At 47.4% G+C, this 27970-nt stretch overlaps 1 protein-coding gene across 5 annotated transcripts; it reads left to right on the top strand.

The window, feature by feature from the left end:
* The first annotated feature begins 2076 nt into the window (after nt 1–2076).
* On the top strand, nt 2077–25339 carry mapkbp1 (mitogen-activated protein kinase binding protein 1). Of its 5 annotated transcripts, none has more exons than XM_061300781.1 (27): nt 2077–7913; nt 15490–15581; nt 16083–16145; nt 16210–16267; nt 17176–17346; nt 17549–17686; nt 17756–17938; nt 18513–18673; nt 18903–19101; nt 19168–19302; nt 19483–19685; nt 19758–19849; nt 19988–20113; nt 20188–20258; nt 20343–20464; nt 20527–20602; nt 20665–20776; nt 20842–20905; nt 20989–21191; nt 21253–21428; nt 21512–21592; nt 21940–22183; nt 22281–22479; nt 22588–22781; nt 23128–23589; nt 24035–24120; nt 24844–25339. In XM_061300781.1, exons 1-27 carry the CDS (start codon nt 7800–7802, stop codon nt 25075–25077), a joined length of 4059 nt encoding a protein of 1352 aa, XP_061156765.1. In that variant the 5' UTR covers nt 2077–7799; the 3' UTR covers nt 25078–25339. The 5 variants fall into 5 exon arrangements, 4 of the variants coding, with proteins under 4 accessions (XP_061156765.1, XP_061156766.1, XP_061156767.1 ...); XM_061300782.1 differs by having other exon boundaries at nt 2078–7913; nt 22281–22506; nt 23167–23589; XR_009718347.1 differs by having other exon boundaries at nt 2079–7913; nt 22281–22506; nt 23128–23686; nt 24844–24897.
* Nucleotides 25340–27970: the final 2631 nt, after the last annotated feature.

Here is a 27970-nt window from a genome sequence, read left to right as displayed (position 1 = left end):
CCCTTTTTACCCTACGCTAACTTTATAAGCTTGTCTCATTCCATTCATGCTTTTCTAGAGTGGTTGAGCTAGAGTCGACCCCAGGTGACTTTGGGGTGCATAAGTAAACAATTGACTGGTCGGTCGCCTTACAATTTCAGGGGTTGTAGACAATGGACCAGTCGTAGCAAATAAAGATGAAATTGACTGTTCGACGTCAGTGCACTTCTAGGCAAACAATGCACTGGTCAGTGTCAGGGCATGTATGGAATGGGAACTGGTCCTAGCCAGTTGAAGTGCACACTGGTCGTTCGTCCACATCAGGTTACAACCAATGTCCAGGTATGTATCAAAAAAAGTATATAATGTTCACCAGCAGAGTGTGCAGATGGAGAGGTTTCCAGCAATTATTCGGGTATGTGTCGGCAAATGGACCAGTCACCAGTAAATGGACAGAACCATACTGATAAACGCGTTTTTCATATCTTGAAGACTATCGAATTTATTTTCTTAAGTATTAAAGGGAAATGTACTTTCGGCAGTTTGCAAACACATTTAATTAAGGCTCCGTTAGACACATATAACCATATCAATATAATTTCTAGTAGTAGTGTGGTTGCTTAATAAGTGGAAAGGAATGTGCAGGCTACATGAATTTGTTTTCTTCAAAGTATTGTGGAACAGGAGGTCCAGAAAGGGAGCATATCTCAAGGCCGATGGGAACGCGAAAAACAACTCGTCTTTGTGGTCCAGACACCTGTGCTGAGCAGGGGAAAACCCAAACGAGGAGGAGATGACCACAGACCATCGACCAATCACCACACAATCTTTTGCATGTTTGAATATTCATATTGTGTTTCTTTAAAACTGGGCAACCCGGAAGAATGTGTCGTCTTTCTGGTCACGAAGGCACACGAGTTTTTGTGTTAAGGACCCAAGACCCAGGCGCCTGTATTAGCTTGCTTTGTCAAGATTAAACAATTTGTAAATTCGGTCTGATTGATCTACTGGTCTTCTCTTTGACAGAACGAACTCACAAAATTGTTAGGTGCGCCAGTGTGTGGATTAGAACATAGCAATTCTTGTGTTAAGTGTTGATCACAATTTGGAGTCAGATCAATAGCTAAAATCCGTATCCTAACAGTTTCTTGGTGACCCCGACGTGATGTCAAGAGAAGGGTAATTGACAAACTCGTGGTCTGTGTCCAAGTCATCGGACAGTTAGTCTGGGACAGCTGTCTCCCGGTCGGCGTACCGTTTGGGAATAAGGAATAAGCGCACAACGTTGAGCTAGTACGACGTCTCCTAAACCCTGAGCTCATCAATGATAAGGTAAGCAGGATACCTGTTACTATATGTCGAAATTCTGCAAATTGAAAGAGGAAATTTAAGAGGAGACTGTCGTTCAGATCAAATAAGGTGTGCAAGAAGTTAAGTTACACATACGGTAAATAAGTTTGGAACTTACGTGTGTATTAAGTTACATATACGGTGAATAAGTTTAGAACTTACGTGTGTAACGTGTACGGTAAAGTCAGGGACTTGCGCGTACTAAGGATAGGTCAGGGACCTAGTGCTTCGTCGTGGCGGACAAGGGTGCGGTGACGATCGCATTCAAATAGCTGGGGTGCTTGTGAGATCCCCGAGGAGAAGTGAGGCCTCCTCAAAAAGTATCCGGTGGTAACAGTTCCTCCTGTGAGAGACCAGACCGCTAAAATATCCAAAATGTGCAACCAAATTGGGGGGAGTGTGTGTGTGATGAGAGGAATGAATGGAGTGAGATTGAGAGGAATGTATGCTAATGTAGAAGTGCAAATTGTGAGCTACATGAGAGATGGATTCGAATCCCTTTGTCTGTGTGTTCTGTGTATGTGCGTAATCTCTGTAAAAGTTTGTGTCAGTCTATCGTCGTTCATCTGAGCTCTGCGCGAGCACTTTGTGTATTGGCGTGCGTGCCGTGCGGATGCGTGTGTGTACGTGCGGTTGTGTGCGCGCTCGCTGTGTGTGCGTTTATGTGCACATGTGTGGTTGCGGGCGTGTGAGGAGGAAGATGGGATGGATCAGAGAATGTTCAAGAAAGGAGGGGGCCCGTTTGGCTCATACCGGCAAGGGTGGGGGCCAGCAGGACGTGCGGGCCTGGCCAGATTGTGACGTCAACATTGATACAATGTTGAGGAGAAGTGAGAGAAGAGAGGGGGGCTAACTTGTAAATAGTGATGAGATAATTGCTCAATTGATGGGGGTTAATAATTATCCAAATTTTAGTCACATGTTTTGAGGGACCACAGCAACAACATTGTATTTGCAGGCCATTAATTTAGTTGGTGATGACAGTGTTTAGATAAGTAGATTGTTTTATCAAAAAATGTGAGAGTGAAGGAGGAGGTTTGATTTGTAATCTGGCATTTGGGTGCCACTTTTAAGAGTCTGTGCAGGAGCATAGATTGTTTTGGTTGTTTTTAAAGATATATTTAACAGTTTATTTCGGTGCAGTAAGGATATAGCAGTTTTGAGAGACTTAAAATCGAAAGCAAAATTACATTTTAATTTTGACATATGGCAGCTAACATGAGGATGGCAAATAAATAAATGAATAAATACTAGCTCAAATGTGGCATGTGTTTTAAATTGGGCGATAAGGCATTCACTTTCGAGCACTATCATTTAGCGCTGCTGACAACAATAACTTATGAGATGGTAAATCAAGGAGGAATGTCATAGTTGGAACACAGGCGCTGTATGACCTATAGATTGAACAATAACATTCACCGCATATGTTGTGAATTGTTAAATTATATTACAGTTTATTACAAAAGATTTCGGAACTTTATTTGATGATAAACACTGGAACGAGGATTTTAGCCGTGTTAATGGGTAGGGTGGATGGATTGCTCAGAAGAAAAAAGCATTTGATAAGGGCGGCTTGATAGTAAGATGATGAGTGTGCGCAACTGATAGGATACAAAATGTTAATAGGAAGATTTGGGGTGTAAGGAACAAATACTACACAGGAAGACTGATAACACAAAGATAGTTTTGTTAAATTTGTGTCCCAGTGTGTTCTTCCCTAGCGCGTGGCACGATTCCTGAACTGAGTCCTCTTACTCCACTGGCTGTCTCAAAATCAACAGAGGACTGTCCCTGGTCATGAGACACCTTTGACCTTTGGGAGAACAACAGAAACTGCTATCATGCTTGAAGGGGGCAAGCACAGCTTTTCACAGGACAAGAACCATACAGTTGGTGGAATACACACAGTTGCAGATCAGAAAAGAAAATGGACTGAAAGAACAAAGACAAGATGGACGCATTTGAGAGTGGCGGACGATCCAGCCCTGAATCATCATCATGAGAATCTAAGAGGAGAGGCTGCTAAAGACTTGCATGAGTCACATGAAGTCAAACTGGACACATTGCTAAAGACTGCTGAAGCATTACAAAGTTGGTGGAGTGTGGGACAAAAGGGATGGAAGTGTGTTTGGGTGCTGGGGCGGACATATCTGAGGAGTTTTGATAAAAGAGGGAATAATAAGGCTGCTTATTGACACTGAAACGGGGATAACAACAAAATACATAGATATGGACAGCGAAGATGCACTAATAATAACAAATCATACGACAGCGTGATCAGAAACTTTGCAAAGTGGATATTGATCGATAGAAATTAAATTTATCAAAACGACAGAATTTAATTATACATCAATTGCGACTGATTTATAGGATGCATATTTTTGCTTGAAGGGGTGAGGGGCCATAAGAAAGTTGGAATTTTGGATAGTCAGCAAAATAGTAATACAGGGCACTGCTTAACTAAAAAGGATACAGTTGGGTTTTAAATAAATACAGTAACATGACCCTTGCGACAATTGATTTAAATGACACTTTATGATAGGCATTTATGGTTAGGGTTAACAATCCATCCATCCATCCATCCATTACTGGTGCGGCTTGTCCTTACGAGGGTCACGGAGGATTCACAATAATAATTAGCATTTGTAATTTCTCGAGAAATTGTGTGTGAAGGCGAAGAGGCTGAATACAAATTCGGGGAATGCTACAAGATTATGTTTAAATTTAGAACGTGTTGAATTGGTCAGAAAATCGATGAAAATACCGAAAGAATTTTGTAAAATTGGGCGTGAATTTTAAAGTTGAAAATTTGAAATTTTTCACAAGTGGGAAGTTTTGGAATAGGTAGGCATAAGATGAATAGTTAAAAGAAATTGAAAAGGGTTGAGTCAGTGAAAAAATAATTAGAAATTAGAAGGGAAAAAGGAAATTTTGCAAAATGTTGCCGCAATGTTGAAAGTGGAAATGGGAAATTTTAAGCTAGAAAGTGAGAGAAGGTGAATTGGAAAGTGAAAGAAGGTTAATTGGAGGAATTATGTGGAAGAAAATGAGAAATATTGAATGTGCCATGAAGAATGAATGGTGAAATATTGGCTTAAAATTTATAAATTTCTCGAAAATCGTAAATATTTAGAATATTTGGCATGAATATTTGGAATGTGTTAAAAGTGGAATGAAGTGAATAAGACAATTTAAAGTGCAGGAACAATAAGTGTGAGGTGCACAATGATGATCATGACAGCAAAAATATTCCTAATTGGTTTTGATAGGTAGAAAGGGGGAGCGTGGAAGGTTTTCACACTTTGTGATATAGCGTGACTCCATTATCAAAAGTAAGCATTTAATTTTAAGAATTAGCATCAACAAAAATGAGAACGATAATCTTCAAAGTGATAGCGTAAGTGGCAGGAGGAAGCTGTGTATATTGTTTTTAAACATTATTTTTGGTATCATTATTTTTTAGGAGGGTCAGTTATGCTTGTGAGAAGATGACTGAGGGAACAAGGTAACAGTAAAAGGGAGTGCTCTATAAATTGTTGGTTCTTTGCCAGAGGTAGTTATTTGGAGGGATGAATTAAAACGGATAGCCAAATGGAACTGTTTAGTGGAAGAAATATGGGAGTGTGGAAATATTGAAGTTACAGCTCAACACAAAGTGTCAAATAGTCTAAGTGAGAGATGTGAGCAAACTAAATGGGGAGTTAAATCATGTTCCAGCATTATGCATATTGGCAAACGATGAGAGGACAGGAAACCAGACAATTAGATATTAACTTTGGATTTAAAATAAAAAAGGGAAATTTTAATTGAGGAGAAAATTTTGCGTAGGGACGGTTGTTTTTTATAATTTAATATTGTATGTTTTTGTGTGTGTTGTGGAATGACAGTTTGTTTGTAATGGTGTATGAATGTCAAGTCTGTGCTTGTGGTGTGGTGTTTGTGTATTGTGAATGGTTGACATGATTCAAAGTTGGGGTGATGTGATCACAGCAGAGGATAACACTCCTCTCACCTGAAAAATATAAAGATACTACAGATTTGAAAAAGCACGATTGATCAGGACTAATTTTGGACTAAATATGGGTTTAGGATTACTCAGGGGCACCATCGACAACAAAACAGTGTGATGGAGAAGGCCCATTTCAGTAATATGGTTAGACAAGACAGAATTAGTATCGAACATTAAGACTTTGGACGATTTGACGTGTGACGACTTTGAGCTCACCCGACGGGGTGACGGACTAGGTGGACAGTGACCAAATGTTTGACGCTTGAGCTTGCTTGCGAAAAGTGCACGCTCTGCTTTGTTATTCTGTGTGACTTAATTTTTTGCAGCAGCAGCAGCAACAGCCACCAGCCAAGGAGCGGATTGCGCGCTGCTTGCGTAACTTGTTTTCGTTCTTGCAGGTTGTCGATTGCGTTCGGGGAAAGTTTGTATTGAATTTACAAGAATATGTTAACCCTTGCCCTTTTGGTTTTTATGATGAACTTGTTGATGACATGGTTTTCAGGACATGATCCGCGGGCGCCAGGATTCATTTTATGACTGTTTTTATTCTGATACTTGATGTCTGTTTTTGTACAAATGTCCGCTGTCAGCAGGGCTATAAGCTCACTGACAGGAGTGCGATGATTTTTGTTTGTGTTGCCGAGCGTGTGGTGGACGAGCTAGAGGTTCCGCAGGCCTGGCTACAATGAGTGTGGTGATGAGAGGGGATGCTTAGCAGGTTCCTTTTGATACATAATGACACATTGGGTGAATGTGTCAAAAGGGGGAGTGGTAAAATAGAAATGGGTGAGTATGTGGTAAGATAGAATTGGGTGAGTAGGTTGTAAAATACAAATGGGTGAGTAGGTTTCAATTTGTAATTTTGATATCCAAAGTGTTTTTTCCAAATCCACTTGTTTTTAAGCTTTAACAGGACATGCCAGAATTCAACTAGCAGTGATGGAAGGAGCAGAGGAAGACCAGTGACAACTGGTTGTGGTGTGGTGACAACAAATTATAGCATCACTTGCCAAAGGATGCATAGGGTATCTGTGCCCTCGTGTCTTTGATAATGCCTGTAGTGGTTGTCCCCATTGAAACACAGAATCTCAATTGGAACATGGAGTCCCCACTGGCGGGGCTCCTGAAGTGAGCCAAAAGAGACGTTCTGCCCCCATGGTTGAGCGACAACGATCCAACATATATTGACGCCATAGGTGTGCCAGATAAGTATGAACTCGTTAATCAAGTGTCCTCGGGATTCAAAAGCATTTTCCTATGGATCACCCCCAATAAAAATGTATCATTTACAGCGGTCCATGAACAATTGGCATTGATGTCGTTCCAAAATAGAATTGCGTTGGACATGCTATTGGCTAAGGAACATGGTGTGTGCGGAATGTTTGGTGATGCATGTTGTACTTTCATCCCCAACAACACAGCGCCAGGGGGCCGACTGACCCAGGCGGGAAGAAAGGACCGACAGCATGCTGGTCGCTGCTTGCTAGAGTAACGGGTGATGACCTCATAAATGAGGTCATGAGAGGGAATAAAGGGAAATGTACTTTCGGCAGTTTGCAAACACATTTGATTAAGGCTCCGTTAGACACATATAACCATATCAATATAATTTCTAGTAGTAGTGTGGTTGCTTAATAAGTGGAAAGGAATGTGCAGGCTACATGAATTTGTTTTCTTCAAAGTATTGTGGAACAGGAGGTCCAGAAAGGGAGCATATCTCAAGGCCGATGGGAACGCGAAAAACAACTCGTCTTTGTGGTCCAGACACCTGTGCTGAGCAGGGGAAAACCCAAACGAGGAGGAGATGACCACAGACCATCGACCAATCACCACACAATCTTTTGCATGTTTGAATATTCATATTGTGTTTCTTTAAAACTGGGCAACCCGGAAGAATGTGTCGTCTTTCTGGTCACGAAGGCACACGAGTTTTTGTGTTAAGGACCCAAGACCCAGGCGCCTGTATTAGCTTGCTTTGTCAAGATTAAACAATTGGTAAATTCGGTCTGATTGATCTACTGGTCTTCTCTTTGACAGAACGAACTCGCAAAATTGTTAGGTGCGCCAGTGTGTGGATTAGAACATAGCAATTCTTGTGTTAAGTGTTGATCACAATTTGGAGTCAGATCAATAGCTAAAATCCGTATCCTAACAGTATTCATATCCACGTAATTTGTTCGTGTTCTGTAAGGAGAGTGTAAAACATCAACTTCCTTCAGAAATTTTACTTTGCAAGTGAAAACCGGAAACACTTGTGCTTGCACTTGACGTGGCGCTGCGTCAGCTTTCGAGTCACCGCGGGACCCTTCTCTTCTTCTCTGCGATGCAGAACCTCAGCCGGCGACCCGCACCGGTCCAGACTCACGAAGAAACCTGGGGGGTGGCTTCGGTTCTGCTCTGTTGACCAAGGTCGGGGTCGCAGCCGCCATGCCGCGTGGAGCTAGCCGCTAGCAGCGAAGCTATGAGTGGCGACGGCGGAGGCGCCATCAGCCGCCGGATCAAAAATCTACTCAGATCTCCGTCAATCAAACTTCGGGGGCGGGGACGAGTCTCACGTCATCAGTTGGGCGACAAGGTGCGTGCCGAGAAATCGACACTTTTCCTGACATTTATTAACGTTGAGCACCTTACAGCATCTTGTTTCCTGTACATTGAAAACAAGTGCTTTATGTCGGGTCATATTTTCACATCGTGGTGACCTGCCTGTCTTGCAAGTTCAATTATTTCCGTGGCTATTTTCTTTGTGCGCATGGCAGCATACGCCACATGGTCATGTGACTTGAAAATTGACTTCTGATTTGTGGTCATTTACCACATGGGCGTTCAAATATGGTCACGTGACATGTCAGTGGAATTACCGTTATTTTCCATGCAAAATACGCCCCCGTGCGTAATACGCACCCTAAAAATGGCATGTCGATGCTGGAAAAGAGCCGTTACCCATGTATAATACGCACCCAAATTTTGACTCTTACTTAAGTCCGTAAACGTAAAATTATTTCAGAAAAAAAGATAATCTTTGGAAACAACCGGATGTTATTCTGCCGGTCAGTATCACTGCGCATGCGCTAGCAAACTCGATAGCGAAGAAATGTTTCGGATTTGTGTAGGGTACATTGTGACAGCAAACGAGCAGGTGATCGAGCAAGCGTCTGATATGAGAGCATTGTGTTCGTATGGAGCGTGTTTGAAGTGAACAGCAGAGAAGAAAGGAACATGGCAAAGTGTTGTGAAATAAAATATTACCTGTAATACGCATTTAGGTTTAGAACTGAACTCTCGCACTTTATATAGCTGACGTGTCTTGCGCATCCGTTCTGCGCATCTGTAATGGCGGCCTCCGTATGATATACGCTTTGCGATGGAGATTAGAAAACATGTTCGTATGGAGGCTGTTTGAAGTGAACAGCAGAGAAGAAAGGAACAAGGCAAAGTGTTGTGAAATAAAATTTTACCTGTAATACGCATTAGGTTTAGAACTGAACTCTCGCTCTTTATATAGCTGACGTGTCTTGCGCATCCGTTCTGCGCATCTGTAATGGCGGCCTCCGTATGATATCCGGTTTGCGATGGAGATTAAAAACCAAACAATATTTGACAATAACACACCATCAAGGATTGCACCATCGCATCAAACGATGTGTCGTCAATTATGAATTTTACTGACTCAGTGTGTTGGGCAGGATGGCTGAATGCGATGCGCGATTGACAACAAACAAGAAGAAAGGTGTGATTTCAAGTTTTATTTCGAGGGAGATTTTCTTCAAAAATTGTTGTACCCATGCATAATGCGCACCCCAGATTTTAGGACAATACATTAGTTAAATTTTGCGCATTATGCATGGGAAAACACGGTATGTGACTTGTAATGTGAAAGTCAAATAGTAAAAATTCGACACTCGGTCACATGACATGTCGTTTGACACTGGATCACTCAACATGTGGTAATTTGTCACTGGTTATTTGGCTCGTGGTCTCGTGACTTGTAGTCGTTTAGCACATGGTCATTTAGCGAGCACCCATCTTGTTTTTTCTGCATTTCAAAGCAGATGATAACATGCTAGTACATGCTAACTGTCGACAGTTGTAAATGTCAACAAACATTTGCTTGTCAAAGCCCCTGCAGATGATTGCGCTACATTGACGCTCCTGACTTGCCTGTCAAGTTCTTCAAGTCGAAAATAACCCTAACCCCTCCCCCCCCCAAAACAAATTGCGCCGCAATTTAGCCCCCCTCAGCTGCACACCGTGTGCCCATGTTTGCTAAGAAGTTGTGCACAGAAACATGGGGAAATGCCAGGGAAGTGCGCAGGGGAGAATTCACCTGTGACGATATGTTGTCATGAAAAAGGGGGGGGGGGTCCACTGTATAGTGCAACATTATTAGTGGGCTAAAGTCAATCACACCTCAATTTTATATTATTTTATTTTATAATTTTAATATTATAAATACAGGCCTAATTATTCCTGCACATTTTCTGAATTGTGTCAAATGGGTGATACAAGATTCAAGAGTTTTTATTCGCCATGTTTGAGCGTGCCAAAAAAGGAATTTGACTTCGGTAAATCACAGCCTCTGTTCAAGATTTAGGAAGAGAAGAGACCAAATATGGGAGGGTCCCTCTTCCAGGATGACCAGGCTGCAATGGATGCAGAGAGGACACATAGTACAAACAGTGTAGACTATTCAAAAAAGGTGTGGAGGGCAGGATGTTATTGCACAGTAATGACTCTGAGACTCTAAGAGTGGTGTGAGTCATCAGAGCAACAGCCTGGGGGAAGAAACTGTCTCTGTGTCTGCTGGTTTTGGCGTACAGAGATCTATAACGCCGTCCGGAGGGGAGTAGTTCAAACAGACTGCAACCTGGGTGAGAAGTCAAAGTCAAGTCAAAGTCAGCTTTATTGTCAATCCCTTCATATGTCAAGACACACAAAGAAACCGAAATTCCGTTTCCTCTATCCCACGGTGACGAGACACAGTACACGATAGACATACAAGTAGACGACACAAAATAAAAACAAAAAGGCACAAACAATAAATAATAAATAAATAAAATGAGTGATGAATAAATAATAAACAAATAACCCAATAAATAAGAGGAGCAAAACTGAGCCAGTGTGCGTACAGCAGACAGTAAGTATAGCGCAAAGTACAGGACGCTACGCAGAAAGGGGGGGCGAGTTCAGGATCCTAAAAGCCTGGAGTATGAAGCTGTTGGAGAGTCTGGTGGTGCGGGAGCGCAGGCTCCTGTACTTCTTCCCAGAGGGCAGAAGATCAAACAAAGAGTGAGCGGGGTGACTCACATCACTTACAATCGTGGTCGCCTTGCGGGTGAGATGGGAGGTGTAAATATCCTTCCTTCAAGGAGGGGAGCGAAGCACCAATAATCTTACCAGCCGTGTTCACTATGCGTTGCAGTCTTTGCTTGTCTTGTTTGGAGGCCGATCCAAACCAGACAGTGATGGAGGTGCAGAAGACAGACTGGATGATGGCAGTGTAGAAGGTCTTCAGCAGCTTCCGCGGCAGGTTGAACTTCTTGAGCTATCTCAGGAAGTACAGCCTCTGCTGGGCCTTCTTCTGGACAGTCTTAGACTTAGACTTAGACAGACTTTATTGTCATTTTGCATACACTCAGTGCACACAAAACGAAATTACGTTGCATACGGCTCTCAACAAAGGAATGACATTTCGGCTGGATAAAAAGTGACATTTCTATATAAATACGAAATAAGATAAGATAAATAAGATAAATATAAAGTGCCGCAATGAAGGAAACAAAAACAGTATTTACAAAGTGCGCAAATGATAGGTTGACTGTTCAACAGTCTGACGACAGTAGGGAAAAAACTATTGCAGAACCTGGTAGACCTGCAGCGGATGCTGCGAAACCTCTTCCCAGAGGGTAGCAGGGAGAACAGTCCTTGGTGGGGGTGTGATGGGTCACTAATAATATTTCGGGCTCGGGACACGCAGCGCTGGAATGACAAGTCCTGAATGGAGGGAAGAGGAGCCCTGATGATCCTCTCTGCTGTCCTCACCACTCTCCTTACGTTCTTCCAATCGGAGGCGCTGCAACCCCCACACCACACCGAGAGACCGCTCGTCGGAATGCTCTCTATGGTGCTTCGGTAGAACGTCCTCATGATTGGTGGGGGCAGGTGGGCTCTCCTCATCCTCCGCAGGAAGTACAGTCGCTTCTGTGCCCTCTTGACCAGCGTCGTGGTGTTCCCAGTCCAGGTGAGGTCGTCTGAGATGTGGACCCCCAGGAATTTAGTGCTGCTGACTACCTCCACATCCAAGCTGTTGATGATCAGTGGAGCGTGGTGAGGCTGGTTCTTCCTGAAGTCGACGATGATCTCCTTCGTCTTCTCCACATTCAGGATCAGGCCATTGTCTCTGCACCAGCCCACCAACTGCTCCACCTCCTCTCCCTAGTCCAGGTCGTCGTTATCGCTGATGAGGCCCACCACCGTTGTGTCGTCTGCAAACTTCACGATGTGATTGGTGGTGAACCTGGGGGCGCAGTCGTGTGTCATCAGGGTGAACAGCAGGGGGCTCAGGACGTAGCCCTGAGGGGAGCCTGTGCTGAGGGTGATGACATCTGAGGTGTTCTGTCCGACCCGGACTGACTGAGGTCTGTTGGTGAGGAAGTCTAGCAGCCAGTTGCGAAGGGGGGTGGCGAAGCCCAGGCGTTCCAGTTTTCCCACTAGATGCTGTGGAATGATGGTGTTAAACGCTGAACTGAAGTCCAGGAACAGCAACCGCACGTGGGCGTTCCTCTCCTCCAGGTGAGCCAGGCTCAGGTGAAGTGGCATCCTCAGTAGAGCGATTCTTCCGGTAGGCAAACTGGAACGGGTCGAATGTTGGGGGGGAGTCTGGAGACAATGTGGTCTTTGACCAGCCTTTCGAAGCACTTCATCATGATGGGAGTCAGTGCCACAGGTCTGTAGTCATTGAATGAGGTGATTTGAGGTTTTTCATTGGCACCGGAATGATGGAGGCAGCCTTGAAGCATACAGGCACCGTGGCTTGGCCCAGCGAGATGTTAAAAATGTCTGTGATGACACCAGCCAGCTGACCTGCACATTCCTTTAACACCCGCCCAGGTATGCTATCAGGGCCTGGGGCCTTACGTGGGTTGACTCTCCTCAGAGACTTCAACACGTCGGCTGAGTCAAGGCAGAGTGCCTCCTCTTCCTGATGGGGAACAGGTAGAAGGGTCTGTGAGGGTCTGCTGAGATCGTCTGGCAGAATCCCCTGTCAGGAAGAGCTTCAACTTCCACCTCCGGCAGAGCTTTTCCCACATCCCAGAGAAGGCGGGCGACATTGAGTCCAAGTGGACCATGTTCCGTGCTTCCATTGTTGAGGCAGCCGACCAGAGCTGTGGCCGTAAGGTGGTCGGCCTGTCGTGGCGGCAATCCCCGAACCCGCCGGTGCCGAACCCGCCAGTGGACACCGGCGGTTAGGGATGCCGTCAAGCTGAAGAAGGAGTCCTATTGGGCCATTTTGGCCTGTGGGACTCCGGAAGCAGCCGACAGGTACCGGATGGCCAAGGAGCGGGTTCGGCGGTTGCTGAGGCGTGGGAGGAGTTTGACGAGGCCATGGAGAATGACTTCCGGATGGCTTCGAAGAAATTCTGGTCCGCCATCCAGTGTCTCAGAAGGGGGAAGCAGTGAACCGTCAACACTGTTTACAGTGGAGATGGCGTGCTGCTGACCTCGACTCGGGTCGTCGTGAGTTGGTGTGGAGAATACTTCAAAGACCTCCTCAATTCCACCGACACGCCTTCCATTGTGGAAGCAGGGCCTGGAGACTCTGAGGTGGACTCTCCAATCCCTGGGGTCGAAGTCACTGAGGCAGTTAAAAAACTCCTCGGGGGCAAGGTCCCAGGGGTGGATGATATCCGCCCGGAGTTCTTAAAGGCTCTGGATGTTGTGGGGCTGTCCTGGCTGACACGCCTCTGCAACATTGCGTGGACATCAAGAACGGTGCCTCTGGATTGGCAGACTGGGGTGGTGGTTCCCCTCTTTAAGAAGGGGGACCGGAGGGTGTGTTCCAACTACAGAGGAATCACACTCCTCAGCCACCCTGGTAAGGTCTATACAGGGGTGCTGGAGAGGAGGGTCCCTCGGGAGGTCGAACCTCGGATTCAGGAGGAACAGTTTGGTTTTTTTGTCCTGGCCGTGGAACAGTGGACCAGCTCTACACCCTCGGCAGGATCCTCGAGGGGGCATAAGAGTTTGCTCAACCAGCCCACATGTATTTTGTAGACTTGGAGAAGGCGTTCAACCGTGTCCCTCAGGAAATTCTGTGGAGGGTGCTTCGGGACCATGGGGGTGCTGAGCCAACTGATAAGGGCGGTTCGGTCCCTGTATCATGATGCCAGAGTTTGGTCCGCATTTCCGGCAGTTTCCGTTCCCAGTGAGGGTTGGACTCCGCCAAGGCTGCCCTTTGTTACCAATTCTGTTCATAACTTTTATGGACAAAATTTCTAGGTGCAGCCGAGGCGTTGAGGGTGTCCGGTTTGGGGACCTCAGCATTGCGTTTCTGCTTTTTGCAGACGATGTGCTGCTGTTGGCTTCTTCAAGCCTTGATCTCCAGCTCTCACTGGAGCGGTTCGCAGCCGCGTGCGAAGCGGTCGGGATGAGGGTCAGCACCTCCAAATTCGAGTCCCTGGACCTCGGTCGGAAAAGGATGGAATGCCCTCTCCGTATCAGGGATGAGATCCTGCCCCAAGTGGAGGAGTTCAAGTATCTTGAGGTCTTGTTCACGAGTGAGGGCAGGAAGGAGCGTGAGATCGACAGGCGGATCAGTGCAGCATTGGCAGTAATGCAAACTCTGTACTGGTCCGTCGTGGTGAAGAGAGAGCTGAGCCAAAAGGCAAAGCTCCCAATTTACCGGTCGAGCTACGCTCCTACCCTCACCTACGGTCACGAGCTATGGGTCGTGACCGAAAGAACGAGATCCCGGATACAAGCGTCCGAAATGAGTTTCCTCCGCAGGGTGTCCGGGCTCTCCCTTAGAGATAGGGTGAGAAGCTTGGTCATCCGGGAGAGACTCAGAGTAAAGCCGCTGCTCCTCCACGTTGAGTGACTACATTTTACCGCGGCACCATTGAGAGCGTCCTCTCCAGCTGTATTGCTGTTTGGGGTGGCGGCTGCACTGACTACAACTTGAAGGCCCTGCAGCGCATAGTGAACACGGCTGGTAAGATTATTGGTGCTTCGCTCCCCTCCTTGAAGGACATTTACACCTCCTATCTCACCCGCAAGGCGACCACGATTGTGAGTGATGTGAGTCACCCCGCTCACTCTTTGTTCGAGCTTCTGCCCTCTGGGAAGAGGTACAGAAGCCTGCGCTCCCGCACCACCAGACTCTCAAACAGCTTCATACTCCAGGCTGTCAGGATCCTGAACTCGCTTCCCCGTTCTGCGTAGCGTCCTGTACTTTTACTGTCTGTATGCACACTGGCTTTTATTTGTTGTGTTATCTATTTATTTATTATTTATTGTTACTCTTATTATTTATTATTTGTGCCTTCTTGTTTTTTATATTGCGTTGTTTACTTGTATGTCTATCGTGTAATATGTTTTGTCACCGTGGGATAGGGAAAACGTAATTTCGATCTCTTTGTGTGTCTCGGCATGTGAAGATGTTGACAATAAAGCAGACTTTGACTTTGACTTTGAGAGGAGTCAGATGAGGTGGCTCGGGCATCTCATCAGGATGCCTCCTGGACGCCTCCCTGGGGAGCTGTTCCGGGTATGTCCCACCGGTAGGAGACCCTGTGGACGACCCAGGACGCGCTGGAGAGACTGTCTCTCAGCTGGTCCGGGAACGCCTTGGGATCCCCCGGGATGAGCTGGATGAAGTGGCTGGGGAGAGGGAAGTTTGGGAGTCCCTCCTAAAGCTGCTGCCCCTGCGACCCGACCCCGGATAAGCGGAAGAAGATGGATGGATGGATGGACTTTCTCACATTCTATTAAAAAACATGTGAAATGATTTTTTATTTCCCCCATTGGGTCTTGAAGTAGTCTCGCTGCGGCCATAATTCAGTGTAGAAGCACCACTGGCTGAGAGGGAGGGTCTTGTGACTCGTGAGCATGCTAACAGATACTGACATGCTACTCAATTTCCTTTCCACCCGCAGGTGACCTTGGAAAAGGTCCTGGGCATCACGGCGCCCGGGAACCGAGCACTGTCATGTGACCCGAAAAGTGGACTCTTGGCGTATCCCGCCGGGTGAGCAACAAATTGTTGTCGCGATTAAAGCAAGAAGTAGTACCTTTGTCACCTCCTGGTGGCAGCATGGCTGCATTTGGGTAATATTAGCGATCTTGCTAACGGGCCGAAACGTTTTATATCTGCCAGGAAGCTTTTTTGTTTTACGATGGGGTCATACAGTAGGTTTTCACAGATGAAAGCTTGACACCGAGGTCAAAAGTCAATTTCACAGCAATGTAAAATATGCAAGAAACAAAAAGTATTTTTTGTTTAAAATTTTTTTCCGATTTTCCTTCTCAAGCTTGAAGGACATACAGACCAGAGCAAGCTGCTTGGTTAATTGAAGACTGTGGGTGAAAAATGTATTTGGAGCAATTCACATACATCAGGGTGGGGGTGGGTCAGCATCTTAAGTTAGCATGGCTTGTTCTTAAAACACTCACGACGGCACAATGATGACGCGCACGTTGAGACGAGCATTACGATGAACACAATATGACCATAATCACGTGCATGCAGGTGCGTTGTGGTCCTGCTCCATCCTCGCAAGAACAAACAACGGCACATCTTCAACGTATCGAGGTAAACTCCTCATGGGCCACATTTGGCGCTGTTGCTTTGGTGACACACTGCACGCTCTTTGCAGGAAGACCATCACCACGTTGGCCTTCTCACCTGACGGCAAGCATGTGGTCACCGGCGAGGTGAGTCCCGCCTTGTGTGATGCTGGTCATGTGACTCAGTGCTTGACACGTCAACATTTAGTATAAAACCGGATTCTGTTGAAGTTGGGACGTTGTGTAAAATGGAAATAAAAACAAAATACAATCATTTGAAAATCCTTTCCAACCTATATTGAATTGAATACACTACAAAGATAACATATTTAATGAAATCCCTAAATTCCTTCCTAAATTTTGCTTTGAGAAATGTTGTTCTTAAACTGTTCAACTATTTTCTCGCGCAGTTTTCTCGCACCAGCTCAGTGGCCTAGTGGTAGAGTGTCCGCCCTGAGACTGGAAGGTTGTGGGTTCAAACCAAAGACTATAAAAATAGGACCCATTGCCTCCCTGCTTGGCACTCAGCATTAAGGGTTGGAATTGGGGGGTTAGATCACCAACTGATTCCCGAGCGCGGCATCGCTGCTGCTCCCCTCTCCCCCAGTGGATGGATTAAAATCACATGGGGATGGGTTAAATGCAGAGGACAAATTTCACCACACCCAGATGTGTGTGTGACGATCATTGGGTCTTTAACTTTAACTTTAGTTGTGGACAAAGTGGTGAACCTCGCTCCATCTTTGCTTGTGAATGACTGAGCATGTTTGGGGAGGCTCCTTTTATACAATCAATTATTATTTAGCAAAAAACAATTAAGTTTATCAGTTTGAACATTAAATATGTTGTCTTTGTAGTGTATTCAATTGAATATGGGTTGAGAAGGATTTTCAAATCGTATTTTGTTTTTATTTACATTTTACACAATTTCCCAACTTCAACCGAATCTGGTTTGTAGATCGTGTAATCGTGCAACTTGTCATGTGACTTGACGTTAATTTGCCACAATTATTTGACGGCTGGTCGTTTGACTCCCGGCGCCGCGTGTTCCTCAGAGCGGCCACATGCCGGCGGTGCGCGTATGGGAGGTGTCGAACGGCGTGCAGGTGGCATCCCTCCAGGAACACAAGTACGGTGTAGCCTGCGTGGCCTTCTCGCCCAACATGAAGTACATCGTCAGTGTGGGCTACCAACACGACATGATGGTGCACGTGTGGAACTGGAAAGTAAGGCGCTCTTCATCCCGTGACTGCATGTTTGCAGGTACAGGTACTAGTCCCCGAGATAAGTTAATATATCGAGAGAGGGTAAAAATGCAGGACTCGGGTTCTCCTTCCTGTAGAAGGATTTAGTCATGAAAGTAGTTACCATTTCCGACAGAAAGTACAGGTCGTAAAAGAAGGTGTGTGTGCGTGTGTCTGTATGTAGAAAGGCGTGGTGGTGGCAGCCAACAAGGTGTCGAGCAAGGTGGCGGCCGTGTCCTTCTCGCACAGCTCATCCTACTTTGTGACGGCGGGCAATCGACACGTCAAGTTCTGGTACCTGGACCACGGCAGGACCTCTAAGGTGATGTTTCTGGTCGTGCAAGCCAGGTCTGGCGGGCAACAAGTCCAACAACGCTGCCTCCGTCCGCAGGTGAGCGCCGCCGTGCCGCTGCTGGGCCGTTCGGCACTGCTGGGAGACCTAAAGAACAACTTCTTCTGCGACGTGGCATGCGGCCAAGGCCAGCGGGCGTCCTCCACATTCTGCATCAGCACCTCGGGCCTCCTGGTGCAGCTGGACCAGCGCCGCATGCTCCACAAGTGGGTGGAGCTACGCGTGAGTCCACCTTTGTTCTCACGCATATGTGCGAACGTGGTAATCGCAAACCTCTCTGCTGCTTCTTCTGCTGCTTCCTGGGCAGAGGCTTGACTCCGCCTTTATAAGTCATAGCATTAGGTGCCAACGTTTGTCTTTTTATTCGTTTTGTTTTCACCCGTGAGGTTTTTACTCGAGGTTGAATTGAGCGTCACATTTTTTGCTTGTCAAGCTGTCACTTTTTTTCATGCTTTCACCTGTTTGTTAGTATTTTTTCAGGTTTTCACTTTCACATATTTTCAGTTCTTTCATTTGTCATGTTTGGTCGGGTTTGGCTTGCATGTTTCCACTCCTCATGGCTTGTTGGGGGCGGAGTCATCAGTCTCATTAGTGGGCCAGGATAGCCCGGCCCCTGATTGGCTGAGTGCCCTCTCTGTTGTTGCTGTGTCACATGATATCACCTGAAGCTTGTGTGTGTGTGTGTGTGTGTGTGTGCGTGTGTGCGTGCGTGTGTGCGCGTGTGTGTGTGTGCGCGCGCGTGTGTGTGTGTGCGCGCGCGTGTGTGCGCACGCGTGTGTGTGTGCGCGTCTTGCAGGCATCTCAAGCCACGTGTTTGTGCGTGACGGACGAGCTGATCTTTTGCGGCTGCTCGGACGGTGCAGTCCGCGCTTTCAGCCCTCACACATTGCACTTTCTCTGCACGCTGCCACGCCCGCACTTCCTGGGCGCCGACATCGCCACCATGACTGATGCCAGGTAAGAAGATTTGCAACAACACAGACAACCCTTGCCCATTTGATATTCATGTGTTATTTTTGTTATTCTGAAGCTCGTGGCTGAAAACTGCCCCTCTTTCCTCCGATCTTTAGACTTCCCTAATCTAAGTCATGACTCGCATGGAAGGTCGTGGAGACTGTGCTTGACTTGCCACATTTTAGAAAGAGTAACTTGGAACTTGAGAGTTAATGCTGAACTTTGTCCTCAGTTCTCTGTTCTGCCTTCGTCCCGATGCCCAATACCCGGACACGGTAGCCCTGACCTACGACTCAAGCAGCGGTTGGCTGTCCTGCGTGTACAGTGATCACAGCGTGTACGTGTGGGACGTGGGCGACCTCCGAGACCCGCGCCGGGTGGGCAAGCTCTACTCGGCACTCTACCACGCCTCCTGCGTGTGGAGCCTCGAGGTCGGTGCAGCCTTCGAGATTCATTGGGGGGTCCTAGATGATGGTCTCTTCTCATCTCGTCCACAGGTGTTTCCCGAAGATGGTGGTGATATGGAAAACATGGCGCTCCCACCAGGATGCTTCCTGTCGTGCTCGTCGGATAACACCATACGTGTGTGGAACTTAGACACTCGCCGCTTCCCCAACAACATCCTCAGCCGTGTATGCACGCACGCACATATATGTATTTGATATTTCAAATAGAAGATATTGTTCTGTGGTCTTAGTTGTGGTGTTCCTCAGGGGTCAATCATAAGGCCCCATCCTGTTTGCACTCTTCATGCTTTCTCTCAGAGATATACACACACAGACACGCAAATAAATCTGACCTCTTACCCCCAGGATCTTCACAAGGTCCTTTACTTGGAGGACAACCCGTCCAGCCTCCTGGACCCAGACAGCGTCTCGCTCGCCACCATCAGCGAGAAGGGGCAAAGCATTTCCGATGTGCCGCCCGGCGACCAGAGCCGTGCGGGCATTCGGTCGCTGAGGGTCAGCCCCGACGGGCGGCACCTGGCTTCGGGGGACCGCGTGGGTGTCCTCAGGTTGGTGTCCACCCCCATTCTGGGAACAGGAAGTTGACGCCTTGTCAATGATTGTGCTTGCGTGCGTTTCAGGGTGCATGATGTGCGCACCATGGAGGAGATCGTCAATGTTCAAGCTCATGACGGCGAAATCCTGTCCCTCGACTTCTCCCAACGCGACACGGGTGAGGCGTCCTGTGGCATCTTATGCAGGCCCTTTCTTGCGCTTTCTCATCAGGAAAAAGGATCCACAGCAAAGATGGGCAGGTCACATGACTTTGTGTGCGCGTGTGCGTGCGTGCGCGCTTGTGTGTGTCTGTCAGGTGTCCAGTTTCTGGCCACGGCCAGTCGGGATCGCCTGATTCATGTGTTGGACGCGGCATCCGACTACCGTCTGGTCCAGACTCTGGATGAGCACTCGTCGTCCATCACCGCCGTCCGCTTTGCAGGTGAGGGAACTGGCAAGGCCCGCCTGAGACGGATGACCCGTGACATCATCACCTCCATTTCGCTCGCCCCGCAGCTAATGAGGGCAAAGTGCGGCTGATCAGCTGTGGCGCCGACAAGAGTGTCTACTTCCGCACAGGCCAGCAGGTGGCGTCACGCCCTCCGAACTGCGCTGATGATGTCACTTCCTGTTAATGATTCTGACCTCTGTCTTCCTGCTCGTTGTCTCAGACGGACGGTGACGTGGAGTTCACGCGAACCCATCACGTGGTAAGAAAGAGCACACTGTACGACATGGACGTGGAGCCCACCAGAAAATATGCCGCTATTGGCTGCCAGGATCGCAGCATCAGGTAACTCCGCCTCTCCCGCCTCCCACTTGGTGATGATGGTTGTGACTGCAATTTTTGTACAGGATCTTCAACATCAGCAACAGCAAGCAGAAGAAAATCTACAAAGGATCTCGGGGAGAAGATGGAACGCTCATCAAGGTGAGGAGCGAGTTGCCGTGGAGACGGTAGCTCGTCAGCATCTTCATCCCTATGGTCCTTAGGTGCAGATTGACCCGTCAGGGCTCTACATCGCCGCTTCCTGTTCGGACAAGAGCATCAACATTTTTGACTTCTACTCTGGCGAATGCGTGGCCACTATGTTTGGACACTCGGGTGAGTTGGGCTGCGCGCGCGCGCATGTGTGCGTGTTTCACTCACCCACTTTGTCTCTTCTGCAGAGGTTGTCACTGGCCTGAAGTTCAGCAGCGACTGCACACGCCTGATCAGCGTATCGGGTGACAGGTAGGACTCGAATGGCAGCTGTTTGTCACGCACACACTTCTCGTGCGTGCGGCCACAAAGACGACGCGTGTGCGTGTGTGCAGCTGTATCTTTGTGTGGCGTCTCAGTCTCGGGATGACCCTTCGCATGCGTCAGCGTCTGGATGACCTGAGGCTTCCCGGCCAGGGCCCCCCCTCCTCCCACCAGGCACCTCAGCAGCGGCCGGGGAAGGCCGGGGAGGCGAGGCCTCCTGGCGTGGTCGCCATGTCATCGGACAGTGACAAGGAAGAGGAGGAGGAGGAACCGAGTGCGTGTTGCTGGATCGTCAAGTTTTCTCAGCATCTCTAATCTGTGCTCCTTTCCCTCAGCTGAGGTGACACGTGACAACGGCAAGACGGTTTTTCAGGCTCCGCCGGACGGCCGACTGCCTCGCCGCCGCTGGGCAAGGAATTTGTGCCATGCTAATGCTAGTCGTGTTGCCATGGTGACATCCATGTTGGACCTGAGACAGCTGGACTTGTACTGTTCCAACGGCGGCTTGGCGGTAAGCGTCCAGTATCGTTTTAAACTCCCGTCCCAAAATGCCAGCAAGTGCCTTCATGCTAACTCCCCCCCATCCCGATGAAGGCACGCCCACTTGACGACATCCCCTCGGAGGCGGGGCTTCACAGAGACAGTCAACAGCTGAGAAGTCGGCTGAGTCTCCAGGTGAGTCCGTAGCTGTGCGATGCGTAGGCAAACGTCAAGTAGCAGCCGCTTTGAGCGCTGAATTGTACACACCAAATTGGCCACCGCAAAGTCCTGATGAGAACGTCTCAGCTGCACTCGTGGAACAAGAACCTGAGGACTAGTGCCTTCTCTCTGGACAACAAACAATCAGGACTACACCCTTCTCTTGGGGCTAGAACCTTCCCATGTATTGTCACGGGAACCTTACCTGAAAACCAGAACTTATACTTGGTTGGATGAGAAAATTCTTCTGTCAGACCTAAAACCTTTACTCAGGGCTCCAGGTGGATCCGTAGACCTTCTGACCGTCTGACCGGTGCCAACAGGTGGAGCACACAGAGGCGTTGGCCAATCCAAAGGCAGACTTCACCTTGGTGTCCGATTCGAATGTAGAGAGGGAGCAGCCGGTGCTCTTTCCTGACCAATGGGAGGATAGAGTGAGCCTGAGCGGCGACTTTGAGGTGAAGGGCGCCAATCCGGCAAGCGCACAAGAGGAGAAACCCAGTCCGGACAGCGGTTGCTCGCTCAGATTCTCTAGAACCTCCAGTCCTGTCGCGGCAGTGGCCAAAAGTGAGACTCAACTCACTTCCAGATGCTTCCTTGATGCCAGGATCCGCAAAGTTAGGAACAAAGGAATAAAGAGGTCCGTTTGTATTTGTCCCGCCAGACAGTGAGCCTTCGGAGCAGACAGATCGTCTTAGCGACGACGCCGACTCACTGGACGAGGATGACGACGCCGGTTCGGTCCCGCAGACTCCGGACCAGGAGACCTTCCTCAAGAAACACTTTACCACGCTGGTCGACATCGCAGAGGGACCCAGCAGTACCGCGCACAGCTCCAATGAGAGTCTCAGCATGTCATTCAGGTTGCTCAACCAGAACTTTCCTGCCAGGTACCACTAGACCCACATCGGCAGAATGTTCTGATTCTGTCTCTCATATCTTCTCACCTTTTTTCTGGTTCGGCTCTTCAGCCGAACCATCCCGAAGTCAGACGATATGGAGACCAAGTCCTACCCGGCGGCGCCTGAGGTTGGGACCCAGGACCTGAGCGTGACATGGACTCCCAACCAACCGGGAGATCGTCACCCACAAGAAGTGAAGCGGAACCTCGAGGCCACCACAGGGAGCAAGGAGTTGGACCTTGAGAAGACAGCGAGTCCTCCAGGTAGTTTTGCAGTATTGTACTTGGGCGGAGTTTCATTTGTTCACAAGCAATGCGTTGACGTAGGGCTGAACTTTCCACTTGCCATTTTTGATGGAAATCGCAATTTCAGACAATGCAGTGGTGTTAACGTCAAACCTCCGTTACTTGCCACAACCCACAAGCTGCGTATGTGTCGGGTACGCCCATAAATAACTCTTCCTTGCCCCCGGAAATAAGCTGCACTTCCTTCTTCAGTCAAGGGGGACATCCATCCAGCTGCAATGGCAGCTGGAGGCAATTACAGCCTGCTGCACAAGTACTATTTCACTTCCTGGTGACGAGCGTTGTTTTTTTTTTTTATTGCTAGATGGCATGACCCTTCAACGTCCCACCTCTCTCCCCTCAGCCCCCCGGCGCACTTCGGCTGCGGTTCATCCTCCTCAGAACCTCGCTTCCACCAGCCCCAGGTCGTCTCCTCAGCAGGCGACGGGTGCCATGACGCTTCCGAGAAAGTGCCCCGCTCCGTCAGTGTGCGCGCCGCGCTCTTACATGAACCCCACCGCCAGCTCCACCGCCAAAATGTCCCGCTCGGCCTCGCTGGGTGACGCCCTCAACCAAGTGGGGCTGATGGCGGGGGCGGCGTCCGAGGCTTGCCAAACACCCGCCATGGCCGTTCCTTCCCTTTCTTCTTTACCAAGTTGCCAAGGTAACCAGGCTGTCCCGCTCCCCCGGCTCCTGCTGCCTGACAAACCTTCCATCACAAGCATCAGGACCACCCCCCCACCTGGGCCCCCAACCGGACCCCCAACTATGCCTGGGGACGACGCAGGTTTGGACGCCGCTTGTCTTCCTCATCCCTTCATCCTGTCATCTTTCCGTCTGGGCTCGCCTTCATCATCCCTCCTCTTCCTGTCTGTCACCTGCTGGTGAGCCGCTGTCCCCTAACCCCTTTTATCTGTCCTCACTACACACACACACACACACACACACACACACTATTAGCGGGTGTTTGCAACCAAGCCAAGTTGCTATAGCAAAATCAGTGAGAAAGTTACACAAACCCTAAAAGTAATTTTCATTGCCTCAGGAAGACCCACAGCTTTCACAGTGAGTTTCACCTTGAGCTTCTTATTTGCTTCAGACTTTACCTGCAATGTGATAGCAACATTTCTGAATTGGTGGGGCATGACGGTTCTTTGCCCTGCCCTGCTCTGCTCTGCCCTCCCCTCTTCTTGCATGACCCGCCCGTCCATTTGACATGTTTCTTTTCGCAGACTTGCCTGCCAGCGTTGAGTCCTGCCAAGCGTTGACCGATCAGATGCTTAGCTACTTCAAGCGAGCCACCCACCTCTACAGGAAGGTACTCGCCCCTCCTCCAGCTTCCGCTCTCCGCTCATCTCCGGGCTGCTAGTAAAACGTGGCCTCCTCTCGTGCCCCTGCAGGTGTGTCAGGTTTAATTCGCTGACTGAATAACTATTAAGAGAAGAGCAACAGCAAACAAACCACAAGTGAGACGGAATATTAAGTCTTTTCTCGCGAGGAGTGCAGTACAGAAAGCTTACAACAATCTCTACACACACTAATTATCTGTATGCACTCCTGCTCTTTTTATTTGGATTTGCCCTACCCACAAAATGAGACAAGCCCTCTAAAAGGGGAGGAGGGAAGCACGTGGGCTTTGTCTCGTAAGAAGAAAAATCACAAGGTGTTACATACTGATATGGAACAGTGTGAGAAAGAGTACGAGTGATCAGCAACCATTCTTTGTGTCTGTGATGAATTCAGGAAACATGAGTGATCAGCGATCATTGTTTGTGTCTGTGATGAATTCAGGAAACATGAGTGATCAGCAATCATTATTTGTTAAAAAGGAACTGTCTTGGTAGATGTCTTCATTTTGCTGAGTGGTCAGCTGCGACCTGTCTGACCCAGTAACTTCTCTCTTCTGTGGTACATCATAAAAACAGCAAGGCCAAACAGCAAGCATATATTGCAGTAATATTGCGGTAATATTGCGGTAATATTGCGGTAAAGCATCGACTAGAGAACGCATGATAACATATATATACATTTTTCTAACAAGGTGAGCGGCACTTGTGCGGAAGACGAAGACCCTGAGCACATTCAAATGGCCAGTGTCCTGTCTGAAGCCCTCTGGTCCATGAGGGTGGAGCTTCAGTCCCTGCTGTTGGCACCGGGCAGGAGCGCCCTCGCGGGGACGGCAGACCAGGAAAGGACAGTGGCTCTCCTGGAGGAGTACTCCATGCTGCTTCTGCAAGCCGTTCACAGGAAGCTTGGACCCCTCACACCCCCCTAACCTCCCCCCCAGGTCCCTACTCCATCACCCCCACCCCCTCCTTTCTCATTGTTTTAAACGTTACTTCTTTTTTACGGGTGAGACTTCTTGTTGATTGTTTAGAGACGACTGCACTTTGAACAAAACTGTTAACAATCACTCTCTGTTCTCTGTAACGGTTGAAACAAAATGGATGATTGACAGCTGATCTCAGAACACGGTACACAGGTCACATGACTTATTCAGATATTTAAAATGTTCTTAAATAAATGTTTGCAACAAAGTCTGCAAGTGTTAGCGTGGATGCTAGTACATTAGCACCTTCCGTCTGAGATCCCATTGTTTTTGTGTCCTGGCAGAAGATAAGACAGCACGAATATTAGCGCGTTAGCATGCCAGACCACCAGTGACATGCTAAGGCCTCGTACACTGACTGCGTCTGCACAAATTTGTGCTTCAATTGTTCGGACACGTCATATGCACAAATCTGGAATTGATTTATGAATCAATATTCTCAAACTTGGAATTTGCTAATCAGCTGGTGGAGGCGTAGATTGCCTACTTCGTGGTTCACAGTTGAAACACGTACGCTTAAGCAATTATGTAGAAAGCATGAGCGCAGATGGCGTTTAACCAAACTTGAGGTTTCCCATCAGGCATGGCATGACAGCCTATGGAAATATAAAGATGCGCTTATCTTAGCAAAAACGCGTTATTGTTCGCAAGTCATTAATCTCAATAAAACCGACCCCCGATAGCTCCTTCCACTCAGCTGACGAGTTTATGAAATTTTTTGCTCAAAAGATTGAATCAATTAGGGATGAGATCAAGAATACCATTCCAATCGCTCAGTCGAGACTGCCGATTACCGGCGCTGATGATCATGCAATAACCCTCTCAAATTTTAAAAGCGTGTCCCTTGAAAGGCTTACACAATTGGTTAGTGCGGCTAAACAAACAACATGTTTACTCGACCCGCTTCCAGCCAAACTACTTAAAGAATTATTTCAAATTTTAGGACCCTCCGTCTTAAATATAATTAATCTGTCTGTCTCCTCTGGGATAGTGCCAACAGCCTTTAAAATCGCTATCATTAAACCGTTACTTAAGCGACCAAATCTTGACCCGGACTGTCTCAGTAATTATAGGCCAGTTTCAAACCTCACATTCATAGCAAAACTTCTTGAAAAAGTAGTAGCGCAGCAGCTTATTGATTACCGCTTATTGTCTACCACGGGAGCTTCAAAGATGGAGCCATCGTCAGAGCGACAACCCTCGTCAGTCGCAAAGTCGTCCCCTTGGAGCAACGGAAAAGTCTCAGCTGCTGGAGCGATAGCAGTTGTAATTAACCTGTTAATTAGAGACCGGAGACACAGAATACAACAACATCCACACAAGGTCAAAACAGCAGAAAAAACGACAAGGGAGACTAGCACCGAGGACACCAGGGTACGGTACTTTCCGAACACGTTCAGCCAGTCGTTCCAAACCTCCGTGTTCACCCCACTGTGTTCCTTCATTTTCCCATTCAAGGTCCTCAGGCCCTCAAGGGCCTGGGACAGGCTTCCATCAGCGGCAGTATTATTTGGAATAAACGTGCAGCAATGCTCACCAAACATGGCGCAGACACCGCCCTCTTTTGAGAGTAGCATGTCAAGAGCCATTCGGTTCTGGAAAGCCATGAGGGAAGTAGCGGCCAGTTGGGAGTGGACCGCCTTGAAACCTGCCTCGGTCCAATTTCCAAGCCTCTGCACGTTGTAATGGATGTAGTCGATCCTGTCGACATTTTTGTTAAGAGTACACCACCAACACAGGGTGGATTCAAAACCAGCTGCTATCTGATTCACCAGCTTACACTTATCCGGTACTCCTCTGGGAACACCAATTGCATCAATTTCGGTCAGATCATCGTCGCCTCTCAAATTCAAAGATACAATTTAGCTTGACTACATTCTCTGAAAGCAATGGCTTCATTTTTCTTTCTTTAATGGATATTACTATATAGAATGCTCTGTCACACATTTCACAATCCAATAGACGTGATAGATCTCACACAATCTTTGATCAATGGTGACGTTACAACATTAAGCAATGGTCGCAAACCCATACATATGACATATTCAATTTTTGTTTGTCTTTACAGCTTGTTTTGCCATTAGCAATCAATTGTTTAGTTTTTCAGTTACTCTTATAGTTACCTGAAACAAATTATCCACATCCATTTTAGATATGTTTATCCCATTTTTTAACATCTACAGCAGTTGTTGACAAAGTACACATATAAACATCATACTTTCATGGCAGTCCAGATCTGACACAGCAGATCTTCCTGCAAAGGTCAAATTGATCTTTTAAATTGCTCCAATGCAATTAATGACAGTTGATGTAATTATCAATATTCAATGTGGCCCTTCCCCCTTGGAAGAACACCAGTGTTTCGTTTTCAATGCTCTTAATGAGAACGTGCTTTGTTGTTTTTGCCTTTAAAATATTAATCATAAATATAAAATGTAAATGCCAAATTTAAATCATCCTTAGTTTCACACTTGGTTTTAAAACATGGTAATCTATATTGTCGCCCAAACAATCTTTCATACGGGGTTAAACCAAAGTCAAAGTCAGCTTTATTGTCAATCTCTTCACATGTCAAGACACACAAAGAAACCAAAATTACGTTTTCTCTATCCCACGGTGACGAGACATATTACACGATAGACATACAAGTAAACGACACAATATAAAAAAAGAAGGCACAAACAATAAATACCGTTTTTTTCCGTGTATAGTGCGCCCCCATGTATAGTACGCACCCCTAACAATGGCATGCTGATGCTGGAAAAAAGCTTGTACCCATGTATAATACGCACCCAATTTTTATGAATTTTTTTTAATTTTTTTTTAAATTATTATTATT

The sequence above is a fragment of the Syngnathus typhle genome, linkage group LG16 (genome assembly GCF_033458585.1).
Source record: "Syngnathus typhle isolate RoL2023-S1 ecotype Sweden linkage group LG16, RoL_Styp_1.0, whole genome shotgun sequence".
Taxonomy (NCBI): domain Eukaryota; kingdom Metazoa; phylum Chordata; class Actinopteri; order Syngnathiformes; family Syngnathidae; genus Syngnathus; species Syngnathus typhle.
This window is presented reverse-complemented; position numbering and strand designations above follow the sequence as displayed.